Below are 13,760 nucleotides of genomic sequence, written 5' to 3' on the forward strand. Positions count from 1 at the left end.
AATTGCTATTTGCCAGTAAGAGACATAAACAGACTCACAACTGGAATGTGACAGACACCGATGCCAAAATTGTGAACATATCTGGAATATATTTCATGGCCTTCTGTTTTCATCTACAACTCCTTAAATCATATGTTCATCTTTCAAGACAGTATATACCATCATCTATTTGAAATAAGAAGGGAGGGAGCAATAGGCAGATGGACACAATTATAGTATCAGAAATATGTTGTTCCCATTCCTTTCTTTTTGGGTTACAAAGTAATATTGAGAGACTTCTGCTTGGTTACATGGGGAAGTAGACTGTTCCACAAGATTCTGTTTTGTTTCCCTCAGTATTGACATGAAGGTATTGGAAAGGATAATTTACAGGCTGGACTAGTTCCATTAATATGCTAATGATACTTAGCTATAATTATTCTTTCTGAGACCTCAGCTAGATGCCACTTGAGCTACCCTGAATATAAAAGACTGTTTAAAAAAGGAAGGTAAAACTGTGTTTAGAGCTAAGACTACACTTTGATTGATTCCAGAAGCTGCATTGTCAGATTATGTGAGGTGTACCTGTTCTGGATGGGACTGCATCCCTGAGTAACATCTCTGTAGTCTGTGGATTCTCCAGCTCAACAGCCATATAATTTCAGTGAAGGAGATAGTCATTTATTAGACTATAACTATTATTAGACAGTTAGTACAGCAGTGTGTTCCATGTGGGAGGCAACAGACTAGTGATTCAAGACTTGCAGTGTGCTCTTTGTCAGCCAACCCTTTAAGGTGACCTGTGTCTAACTCAAAAAGCAATACTCTTAGTGGCAAGGGGATCTCATTTGAGTCCCACATTAGCTCTGTGTTGAAATAACTTTATTTTTGAGCTTTTAAACATCAATGGAACAACTTCTATGGGTCAGGCCACAAATATAATTAATGTATTACTGTACATATTAAACCAACTCTTTCTTCTTCCTAGCAAAATGTGCAAAGCCACAACTGGTTATGGAAAAGGCTCCCAAAGTGTTTTTTTTCTCAGCCTTTCTGAAAGTTGATCTTTTTCTGGGTTGGATCTCATGCTGTATGATCCAGTCCACATCCCTTCTTGACTCTGCTAGATTCAATCCTCCCCAGCTAAACCACTGGGCAATTTTAATATAAGGTAATATATGTAGTTCAGATTTGAACCATCGAGTCATTGGTACTCTTTGAGCTTGGTTGTTATTGTTGGGGTTGTCTAGGCCAGAACACACTAGGCAAATTGTATCTTACCTATTAGAAACTTTGTTCAACATCAAAGATAAGCAAAGTACAAAGATATGTAAAAAGGTATTAATAGAACTTAGTTGTGACTTTAAACACGACAATGACATATCTTGGTTACAATTGATCGTGCCCAAATCACATTGATGAGATTCCACATTGAATTCAATATGGGTTTGTTCTGGAAGAATGGTTGGTAATGATGATTTGAACAAAGTGTTGCAAATATTGAGTAAAATGATACAGTCAGAACATAACCATTCATGTTATTTGCTCTGTAGTGGTTGCCATTAATTTACTTTATGTACATAAACTTGTTACTTTGTCTGATAGTATCATAGAGGTCAAGTCCAAGCCACATAATAATAATAATGTTTTGTGAGGATAAGTATGATTACTTCATGTGTGAATAGTTGAGTTCATTGTTTGAAGAGAAAGGTGCAAATGAAATTAGTGGGCCATTTTTGAAACTTAATCATTTAAAAAAATTCAGAAAAAAATCAGTAATATAATTAAGAAAAACTTTTGTTTAAATTTCACTACTCTTCTATGACACTAAAATAGAAGATCACTTACAATATTAAACGCAGTATTAAATATAGTTTTATCACATGTATAAAATAGAAGGATAAAATCATTCTATATTTCAGTGTAAATCTTCTATTTTTTAATTGTATCAAATCCTGATGGTACATTTTCTAACAATTTCAAAAATTCAAGCATAAAATTACTATTGTGTATTAGATAGCCAAAGTAATAGTTATAATAACACAGTTGGTTAAAATCTTAAGTTTACTTCTTCTGAATTTAATGCATTTTATTTCATTCATTGTTTGGGGGGAATGTGCTACCAGTCAGGTTTTAACTCCTGGCAATTGATTGACTAGACCCTGTGGTGTTCTTGGTAAGGTTTTTCAGAAATGATTTGCCATCACTACCTTCCTAGTTCACCTAGTTGGCTTTCTGCATAAGGTTTCTAGTCTGATGCCTTAACTATCAACCCACACTGATTCTTGCCTTAATCCTAGCTATAGAATATATATTTGACTCAGGAAATGTAGCATTTGCAGCATGCTCAAGGTTTGTAAATCTCCTAGAGAAGAACTGATGTGTATTCTTTTATGTCTGATTATTTAGTTGCCTTGAAGATAAGGTCAGAAGGATCCTCCATTTGATGTAGTAAACCCTTAGTTGTTTAGCGAACTATATAATTCTACTTGTTTTGACAACTCTATTTGTTACATGTTCAAGCTGATAGATTTGAATAGTTTCTTGATGGTTCTTGGAACTGAAAGGCATCAAGGAGACCATTCTTCAAAAGCTTTTGGAATAGGAAACAGAGAAGAGTCTTAGGTATTAGATCTCCAGTCAAAAACACCCCATTTTTCAAGGGAACTGCAGCAATGAAATGAATGAGAGCTAGAGTGATATTGGTAGAATATTTTCAGAGAATTTGAGTTAATATACTTTACAACAGTCCTAGTTAAACTGTGGCTACCTTAAGACTTGAATGAAGCCTCCAGAGCCCTTGCATCTAAATTGGAATGTTTTAACATGACAGAAGGAAAAAATCATTATATTCATGGAAGGCAAATTTAAACTACATTTAAAGTAATTTTCTTTTAATAAAATGTATACTGCAGTTAAATCTCATTTAACTTTTATATTAGCCCTGTCTTTTTTTAAGAGTGCAATAATATGTGGTTTTAGTGAAAGAGGAAATAAAGCTAGTTTCTTTGTTACTTTCTTGTGCCAGCAGGTAACTATTATATAGTTGGGTAGACCTTAGCTGCAGCCGCTGGGTTGGCTGTTCAGATGAGTTATAATTAGTTGAATTTAGTCTGTTTTATGGGCATCATTTTAATTGAATTTTTCTTGTGTGCTTAAATGTATTTGCTTTTTTTAGTCATTACCCTTTGTTGGAAAAGCAGAGTAGAAATTCAGTAAATTAGCAAATTAACTACCTGAGGGTAACTTTGCTTTTTAAAAGAACAAATCTCATTTTAAAAATTCAATTAAATAGTTCTCTTCAGATCCCCATAATTAAGATTAAGCTAGATTATAATGTTTCTAAGAGTGTTGGGAAAACAGGCTAATTTGTTTCTTCCTCGGTTTCACTTTCAGATCCCGAATTCAAGGATCTCGGGGTTTTGAAACCATTGTCAGGTCGGTATGTTCAGTTTTCCATAGCACTTCAAAACCTTTGTATTTGATCTGATTTTCTTCTTGCTTGATCTTTATGTTTTGTTGTTATTCAGTTTGTGAGTTTCAAATGGGAGGATCTGAAGGAATTGTGGAATCGGTGCAGATCGGAAAAGAAGGGAAAGCTTCTGATTCTGAGGCTGTTGATTGTAAATGGTACATCCGAGCACCACCACGATCCAAGGTCAGTTCTGTTCCATTCTTTGATTTGGGGCTCATCATTTAAGCAAGTGACTGTATTAATACAGGATCTATTACTTTTTACAAATAGGTTTTGTTTAGTAAGCAGTATTTATGAAACATGTAAACTTACATTCTTTGCAGTCCAGAAAAAAGTATAAAATCTGTGTAAATATTTAGAGCAGGAGTGTGGTTGACCTTGGGAGGCTGGGCATGTGGTCAGCTGGTGGGGTGTGGCCAACTGGGTGAGTGTGGCCAGCTTGATGCCATTCACTGAGTGTGACCAACTGGGTTGGCCTGGCCGACTGGGTAGGTGTGGCCGGCTTGATGCCACTCCCCAAACTGCTGGCACGTTTCCTCTTCGCACTGGGTAGATCGGGCTGACGCGACACAGGCTAACCCCCTTACATTTTCCAGAACAGCCCCATGGGCTGATCCGACCATATCATGGTCTGGATCCAGCCCGCGAGCCTTGTGTTTGACACCCCCTCATTTAGAGTAATTTGGTGCTTAGGTAATTTTTAGGTTTGAGCCCATTCCTTTGTATTAGTTTATATTACAATAAATATATCACTGTTTAATATTTTCAAGGATTCCAAAACTTCTAATTAGTAATTCTGTAAAATAAGTGCCACTTTTCAAGAATTAAAGAACAATATTTTGAAAGAAAGGGCAGATCCATACTGCCGAATTCTTCTACCATCTTCTATTCACCCCCAGTATGCTAAAATGCATCTTTAACTGTTCTCTGCAGACACTCCAATTTGTCAATATAGTGATGTCCAGAACTAGGCATGGTATTCAGATGGGTACCTGATCGAGATAGTGTAGATGGGACAATTAGTCTTCAATCTGTGTTCCTATTAATACATTGTAAAATTGCATGTCTTTTTAGCAGCTGTGTCATGCTGTTGGTTCACATTCAACCTGTGATCTACTTATACACCCAGAATCTTTTCACATGTACAGCCAGGTTATCCCATATTTGTTTCATATTTTTACCCAGATGTGGAACTTCATGTTTCTCCCTGTTAAATATATTTTGTTCATTCCATTCCATTGTTCAAGTCCATCTGTGGAGCTTTTTGAATATGTTTTTTAAATAATAGGTCCTCCTAATTTTGTTTCATCTTTCGATGTGATGATCATTATCAATTTATTAATAAAAATGCTGAACAGCACAGAACTCAGTTTAGTGCCTTTGACATGCCACTCAGTACTATTATCTAATTTGATATAGAGCCATTTAAGAGTACTCCCTGGACCATCTTTCAGTCAATTATACATGTCTACAGTTGTATCATTTTCTACTTACATTATCATTTTATTAATGAGGACATCATAATAAACTTCACTGAATTTTTTGCTGAGGTCAAAATATTAAGTTAGTCACTCTGTAAAAAAAGGAGATGAGAGTAGATTGCATGACTTGTTAATGGCAGATCCGTGATAACTCTTTTTAACTGCTGCATGCTTATGCAAAGACTCCCAGATATTCTGTTAAATTATCTGCTAAGGAATCTTGCTCAGTGTAGATATCAAGCTGAGTTCTGTAATTTTGCAGGATCTTCTCTTTTCTGAAAATAGAGTCCTGTTCGTTCTCCTTCAACCTTCTAAAATTTAACAATTCCATGAGAGTTTTCAAAGATTACAATTAATGGTTCTGCTATCACCTCTACAACTTCCTTCCATATCTAGGGTGTAATTCATTTGGCTCTAAAAATTGTCAAGTAATTTAAATTAGCTGAATGATCTTGCTTGGCCTGAGATGCATTTCCCACCTCCTACCATGGCTAGCTAGAGCTTCATTTCTCCTCAGAGAGGAGACAGACCTAAAAAACACAATAAAACATTCTGCCTTCTCACTATCACCCATAAACTGTTCCTTGCTTTGTTTTTTCAACAGACCTACATTGTGTTTTTTGTTTCCTTTCCTTGTTTCAGACATATATGAAATAATGTTTTTTATTCCTTGGGGCATTTCTTGCAAACCTCAGTTCACTGTTTCAGCCATTCTCAGCTAGTCCTTACTGAGTCCTTATTTCTCTCATTATTTTGTTGTAATTCAAATGCAGGAAATCAGGAGTCCAGGCAGTTCAAATGAATAAAGGTTTATTGCATGCTAAAGCTCTCTACAAGAATCTGAACTATTAACAGTCAAAGCAAATTGGCGGTAGTAACAGTCAATGGAATTTAAGGTGGGCTGGACTTAGATCTCTTGTGGGCACAGGGACTCAAGAATGATGACATGTTTGACCCTTCTCTTGGGCTCAGCCTGGTCATCTTCTACACCAGGGATGTCAAACTCGATTTCATTGAGGACTGCATCAGGGTTGTGTTTGACCTCGGGAGGGCCTGGTCAGCCTGATGTCACTTATTGAAGCTCCATTTTTGACCATGACGGCCCTCCTGGGCTCCATTTTCAGCTGCAACAGCCTCCTCAGCCCTCTGCCAGTGAAAACACAGCTTGGGAGGGCCACGCGCAGTCTCTCCACTGGGCAGCCCTTTGCTGCTTCCAAGGTGAGCCCACGGGCCAGATCTAAGCACCCCATGGACTGATCCTTCGCTGTTTCCAGGGCACACCTATGAGCCAGATCAAGACCCTGGGGCCTTGAGTTTGACACCCCTATTCTACACTGTCCTTCCTATTCATAATAACTTTTCAGCAGTTTAGGAAGTCTCTACACTGATGTCATCAGATGTCAGGTTGTGTCTCCGCTATGTCCTTTCACAGTCCTTTGGCACCTTCTGTAGCTATCGGAAAATTCTATTTATGTTAATTTTCCATTTCTTTCTGCACCCAGTTTTTGCCTGAGAATGATAGTGGACTTTGGAGACTAATATATTAAGATAAAGTTGGCCATGCCTATACTTGTACTTTTCTCTCTCTTTCTCTTTCTGCAGAATAAACCCAATTAAGAACACTATGTGTATATACTCATACTATACAATCAGTACATGACAGAGCTGAAGTGGGCTTCTGAAATCCATATGGATATTAGGGACTAGAGGCGGCCATGCCCCCAGATGGATACATATGTTCATGCCTACTCATATTTATAGTTATAATGCATGTATATAATATCATGATATAAACTACTTCATAAATTACTTCATGGTAATTCAGACAACAAATACAACCCAGGAGCATCTTTATTGTGAAGTGACATTAAACAGAATCGTGCAAGACTGAAAGCATTCTTTTCCTCTTTCTATGGAAAACTAGGAAGGGTGTCTTCTGAAATGCTTCCCATGCTTTCCCCTTACTTGTGGACTGAACTGATTGTTGACTTGGCTGTGAGTCTTCCTTCTATCCCACAAGATCATTCCCACATAACATCAGGCATGCATGCACAAAGTCTACCCTTTTTTAATTGCAGTTATCTCAATTATAGTTGGGTAGGGATATTGAAGAACCAATCCTGATGCAATGGGGATAACTGGAGAAGGAAAGTCACCTCCCCCAATTGCTTCTCCACTTCCTCAATGCTTCCTTTTGCTAAGTTTCTGAAAGACATTATCCCTACAAGCTTCAATGATCATAGGTCCTTTCAATGTGAGAGGTAAATGCAGCTGCGCTGTGAGAATTCCATTATAGCAGCAGAAGCTTTAATCAGCAATAAAACAGGTAAAGGCAATTGGAGAATAAACTGCAAAATGGGTATATGTTCTGTTGACATTTATTTACATGTTTGCTAGCAAATAATAAGAAATAATGCAATAATTAACACAGAAATAAACATTATAATCAAATTCTTAACAGAAAGCAAAAAAGAAACACTGGTTAAAATTTACAACTTCAATTACAGTATCTTGCATAAGAAGACAAATCAGTTATGAACAGGTTTGAATTTGAATCCTAAAGAAAACTATTTGCCTTTAACTTAGTAAAAATACCAACAAGTGCTTGAATCCAGAGGAAAATAAATTATATTTAAAATAATTTGAAATTTATATGTGAATTACAGTATCTTATATTCTTTTTCTAACATAGGTTGTACAAAGAGAGTAAGCATATTTTACATGAGGTAGATAAGATGGTTTAGATTCCCTATATGGTTAATGCCATTAATTCAGGAGGCAACTAGTGTAGCCATGGGTTTCCTGATTTTTTTTTTACTGGATGTATGGTGTAGAAATTTTGAGAAGTGGTCCCTATGTTTCCAAGGATAGACATTGGGAGTGACGAGAGAGACAAATGATGACTTATGTATGATGTAGAAATTTTGAGAAGTGGTCCCTATGTTTCCAAGGATAGACATTGGGAGTGACGAGGGAGACAAATGATGACTTATGTGTGATGTCATGACACAAAAGTTGCACTTACAAACTCTCATTAGACATTTTGAAAGAGACATGCATGTAGTTACCTTACTAAATTGACATTGTTGATGAAGTTGCCTTTTGGTTGTAGACATGTAGTGAGTAGAATTAAGGGGCACAATGGGTCCAGTCATACTTCTGTTGGTAGGATCAGGATAATTTATTTTTTCCCAGATTTGAGTAGGTTGTTTTGAAGCAGTTTATTTTTTTATTTTTTGCTTTTTAAAAATATTTGCAAAAAGCTGCTGTTGATTATTGGTCATAACAATAAGATGCAAATACCATATGTGATTCTAGAACCATAGATCTCTCTCCTCTATCATGCAACATGAAACTATACTTTGATAATGTGACATACAAATTCATATTCTCTACATACTTGCAATAGCATATCATGTCAGCCATATGTAATGTATGTACATGTGCATGTGAAGATGGGATCCTATATAGAAAATTCCATTAATAATCATTCTAATATAGTTCTTCTATAGTATGTTGCCTTTATTTTTATTCATTTTTTTACATATACATAAACTGTAATTTTAATTATTACTAAGATGTTGATTTTTTAAAAATAATATATCTAATTTAATAAGGTTAAGATAAAACAGATTTAAGGGTAGTCAGCTGACTTGGAGGGAATTTTCTTTTGTTTGTCAATCTAAACATGATGATACAGGACTAAAATATATAATAGGAACTTATTTTAATAGTATGGATGAAGAGAGTTCCAGATGTTTCATTACTATTTCTTTGAGAACTTTATTTTTTATTTTTTGGCAAACATAGAGCTTTATTTGTTTTCATACATCCTGTACCATTAAAAAAATAGGGTTTAACTCACACAGGAGACCTTGTTCTGAGTGTGCAAAGGTTGTGGTTGGAATAGGCAAGCTTGACATGCCATATACCTTATTGCAATAGTATTTGTTCAGACATAATTTTTCAGCAGTTTGGATTATCCGACCTAAAAGAGTTAGGGTCGTGTATACATTTTTCTTCTTTCTTGTAGTAGATGACCAAGCAAAATGAAGAAGTGGAATTCTAATTATGTAAAAGATATGGAGGTGAATATGTAACAATAGTAAGACAAAAATAAATATTAGGGTGGACAAAATGTAATATTTTAAGACTCTGAGTTAGCAAATATGACTTTGGACAGCAAAGAGCAGGGGTGGGCTGCTGGGGGTTCGCAGGGGTTCGAGAGAGCCCTTAGCTAAGATTCTGTGCAGTTCAGAGAACCCCCAAATCCCACTCCTGGCTGGCTCCACCCTGCCCCTAAGTGCAGGGCACGCATGGAGCCTTGGGGAAGGCAAAAAATAGGCCTCCCAGAAGTTCAGGAAGGCTGGAAATGGGCCCATTGCCGACTTCCAGAAAGCCTCCAGAGCCCAGGGAGGCCATTTTTGCCCTCCTGGAGACTCAAGGAAAGCCTTTGGAGCCCAGGGAGGGCAAAAACGTGGTGCAGGAGGCCGACTAGGCCACGCCCACCATGGCCACGCCCACCCAGCAACTGGGCAGAAAACCCTTTGCTAAATTTTTTGAAGCCCACCCTTGGCAAAGAGGATGAATATCAGGAGCCGCTTCCCCTTTTTTCCCCAAAAAATTAGGTTTATGAATATGACAAGGAAGCCACCCAGAGATTTTTTTTTTCACGTTTCCACTTTTAATGTTGCTGCTCCAAACTTGGAATGGCAAAGGAAGAAAGGAATGCCAATTGTCCTTTTCCCGTTCCTTGAAAATATATAAATTAAATAAGTAAGTAAATTGGCTTAATAAACTGATGCATTTTCTAACAATATGTCATGCCAAGAGCACCATAGGGGTTACATAAAATCTTTTGCTCGTGCCGAAAAATTACAACAGCACCAATAATATGTAAGAAAGGTGGGCAGTTTATCCAGATCAGGAACAAATTCTTTATGAGCGTATAAACCTCTCTTCACTTAGAAATGAACAACCCATTTCTCCTTCTTAACTGTGGGGTTTTGTTTTTGTCGGATTTCAAAGTCTTTAATATATTTGAGGGGAGATTTATTACTTTTCCAATAGATACGCTTTTGCTAGCTTCAGTGCAACATTTTTTTTGCCTACAAATGAAAAGTGCAAAATTGTTGTGAACTTTGCTTGAATACAGACAGACTCTTATGATGGTTTTCTGACTTGCCCAATCAATCTTGTCAAAGCAAATGTACAGTGACTGATGAAACAGAATTTATCAAAAATGATTCACTATGAAGAGCTTATGAGAGAGTTTTTACTGAAGTTCTATGTTATTCAGAATTTGGACTAATTAATTTTCTCATAATATATGTCACCAGGAGGTTATTGTGTTCAAATTAAAATAAAAAACCCCTTTCAGTTCAATCTGCATTGGTTTTTTATCATTTTAAAAATACCTTAAAAGTGACAAGACAGTAATTTAAATTTGTAATACAATCAGGGCTACTAATTACATATGTCAGGCCTACGGTGAAGTTATTTTATCCTTGTTGGTAGCAGCTCTGCCATTTAGTAGTGACATCCCAAAGCCTCTGAAATCCTGTCCTTTATTTTGGTCAAATAAGATCAAATGGTTCAAAAAGTGGGTTTTTCTGACATTTTAAAATAAAAATGTAGAACAGGGTGGATTTTTCCCCCTTCAATCACACAACAATGTTTCATACAAAAATATTTATAATGCAGGACATACAAGTGTAGGTTTCTAATATAAGAAGATGCCATCTTGCTGGATTCATTTATTTATTTGATTTAAGGCTAGAGATTTTTGTGGCTTATATTATAAAATATTTTTAAAAGTAGATTAAAGAAACCACGTGTGTCCAGACATAACACACTCCATGGCTGCACAGAATACCCAATAGCAGGGGTAGGCAACAGTGGCCAGTTTACAACCTGTGAACTTGAGCTCCCAGAATTGCTGGGTCAACTCTGGGAGTTGAAGTCCACAGGTCATAAAGTAGCCATAGTTTCTCAATCCTGCGCAACAGGGACTGAGCAGGTACTCAACTCCAGGGCTTGGGAGTAGAGCCAGTTTTTTAAAAAAAAACAACTTCAATTCCTCTAATGGAATAGCTATTTAGTTATTTTTAGTGGGCATACGAGGTTTGCACCCACGCTCTATTACAGTGAAAAATTAGAAAAGTTTCTTTGCAAAATGCTAGTAATTGTTAGTGATTTAAAAGGGAAGATTAAAATCTCAGAACTGTAAACTTTCAATGTGATTTTTTTTTAAATACAGTGGTGAAAGAAAAGAGTCGTCATTGGGATGCTACTAACTGTTTTTAATGCAACAGTTTAGCATAGTAATTGCTATTATACTTGCTTCAGGCAGATAAACCTTTATTTATAATCAAAGGATTCCATGGAAGGTGTGCAATTAGTACATATTTATAACTATACTTCATCATATAGCAATCTTTCAGGCTGAGCCTTGCAATGGAAAGCATAATTGAGCTATTATTTACAAAGGGATCATATCATGTCAAAATCAGGGTAAGTGATCTTTGAGGATCAGTGGGCTCATTTTTTCATTTTATAGGCCCAGTGAAGAAATAGTCATTCACAAAATGAGGTGGGGGTCAAGAGGTGGGCTTATCTTGCTTGGACAGGGTCGTAATGTAGGTGATGTCTACTTACTGTAGAGTTTGAACAGGAGACTTCTGGGGAGCACCAGAACTGCAGGCTGCAGTTGAAAGTTGGACAGCATCCCAGAAAAAGGGATTGGTGATGAAATGAGTCACTTAGAACTCAGACTTTACCATTTAGTAACTCAAACCTTTACCATTTAGGAGGCAAAGGATTAAGTAAAAAATTAACGTTAATAAAAATACACAGAACCTTAAATTAATTAAATTCACTTCCTCTGTCTATAAAAATATGATTTCCATTCATACAAAAACAGTGGCAACAAATAGATTTATGACAGACAGACTTTGCAAAATTATGTGCCTCTAAATCTCATCTGTATAATAATCTTCTACCTTTAAAATAATGAATTTAAAAGCAGATTTTCTCCCTAAGTGCTCTTTTCTGAGCTGGTATTGTTTCCAAATGGTTATAGAGATATATGGCTGCTCCAGTGATGGAGCTTAAGAGAAGAGTATCAGCTATCAGTTTGTTCCTCCTTCACCATTGATTTAGCACCAGGCTAAAAAGCAAAAGACCATGAGTTTAAGTCCCACCTTAGCCATGAAAGGCAACTGGATGATCTTGGACGAAGTCTCTTTCTCTCAGCCCCCACCTCACAGAGAGGTTGTTGTGGGGAAGAAAGTGGGGGGAAGGGTGTGTTGAATACGTTTGCAGCCTTGAGTTATTTTAGTAAAATAATAAAGGCAGGATACAAATAAGCAAAATAAAATTGTTACAAATGGATCTCCATTGTTTGGTTTCACTTCAGTTGGTGGCAAAAACATGTAGCCTTAGTCTTTTTCTTTTCTCTAGCTAACGTCTGTGAGGAAAAGCATACTCTCTTCCTTTCTTGTCCAGTGGAAAAAATGTTCTTACCAGTTCTCTTAAGTTTCTGGAACTTTATCATAATGCAAGTATACAAAGAAGTGCAACTTAAATCTTGCTTTTTTCATATTTTAAAAAAATATAACTGAGATGAAACACAAAATATTTCTTTTTAAAAGCTGACTTATTGACAGAGAAACAATAACAGTAAAATCTTTTTTCTCCTTCTCTGCTGTATACAGCAACAATTGCTTTGAAGCAGTAGCTAATAATTATTTGACTGGGAAGTTAAAGAACCCCACTACATGATGTTAGTATTTGAGTAAAACCAGGTTAAAACTCCCCAAAGCCCCGTTCTCTATTTGTAAGCAATAAATGGTCTCTATCTAAGGAATTGGAAAATAAAATAAAGACTGGGGGGGAAATTCTTAAGAACCCACTAAAGAACTCCAATGAAAAAGTATTGATATTTAAAACATCACATTTCGGGTCTCTAAAAGAGAAGTATATACTTCTATGGCTTCAGCAAAATAAGAGCCGAAAGAGGAAGGATTGGGGTTTTTAAGATAGTCATTCAGACTGAACTCCTTTAGCAAGCTGTTTTATATCACATGCATTACTAGATCAACCCTTATTTAACACAGATCCCATTTATAGACCAAAACCACTGCTTTTTATGTCTCCTTCCAGAAACTAGTACTTTTGATTTGGATAATTAATCCCATCTCATAAAGTGCTAAAATAGCCAAAGTTAGAGCTGATCAACTCAGAAGTGAAGAGAGGTACTTTCTTAAATTGACAAGATGACCTTTCAAGATGAGGAAGGTTTTTTTTTAAATCATATGATCTTATTCTAATTTATTTTTAAAACTTCTGTCCCTTTCTCAGAGCACTTTTTCAGCACATATGACTTTAAAACATAAGAGACATACTTGATTAAAAGTGAAGTTAATTAGTGACTTGATAATCAATTAGCTTAGATATTTTCTGTTTCTTTTTTTAGTTCTGTAAGTTTTTGAATCTTGCTAAATGTTGTTACAGCTGTTGCAATTATGACAGGTAACCAATTGCCATGAGTATAATGAGTTTGTTGCAGATGTATAATAGAGTTATGAAATGTCAGAAGTGATTTGGATTACTTTGTAAAATAGTATATGTATTAGGAAATTACTCAGGAGAATGAAATTACTAGCAATGCCACAATACGTGAGTTAGTTGCACTTGATTAGTCATATGTGAGATTCACAATAAAAGTCTCCATTTACTTACCTGTAGTCTACAGGTAAGCATAATGGGATGATCAAAGCCATGCATCTTTTTATATTTCTGTCTGTCTGTCTACTGTTTGTCTG

At 36.1% G+C, this 13,760-nt stretch overlaps 1 protein-coding gene across 6 annotated transcripts in view; it reads left to right on the top strand.

The window, feature by feature from the left end:
• Nucleotides 1–13,760, top strand: part of NETO1 (neuropilin and tolloid like 1) — a 90,403-nt gene that overhangs the window by 43,157 nt on the left and 33,486 nt on the right. For all 6 annotated transcript variants that reach the window (XR_015748856.1, XR_015748855.1, XR_015748858.1 and 3 more), the window contains exons 5-6: nucleotides 3,376–3,417; nucleotides 3,510–3,637. Coding sequence is in view for 1 of the 6 variants with exons in the window: in XM_026671866.2 (XP_026527651.1) it covers nucleotides 3,376–3,417; nucleotides 3,510–3,637 (170 nt within the window). In the remaining 5 variants the exon portion in view is untranslated. The remainder of the gene's footprint in view (nucleotides 1–3,375; nucleotides 3,418–3,509; nucleotides 3,638–13,760) is intronic.

This window comes from Notechis scutatus, chromosome 3 (genome assembly GCF_049901735.1).
Source record: "Notechis scutatus isolate UNSWTSFEM ecotype Mainland chromosome 3, rNotScu1.2, whole genome shotgun sequence".
In the NCBI taxonomy this organism is placed as follows: domain Eukaryota; kingdom Metazoa; phylum Chordata; class Lepidosauria; order Squamata; family Elapidae; genus Notechis; species Notechis scutatus.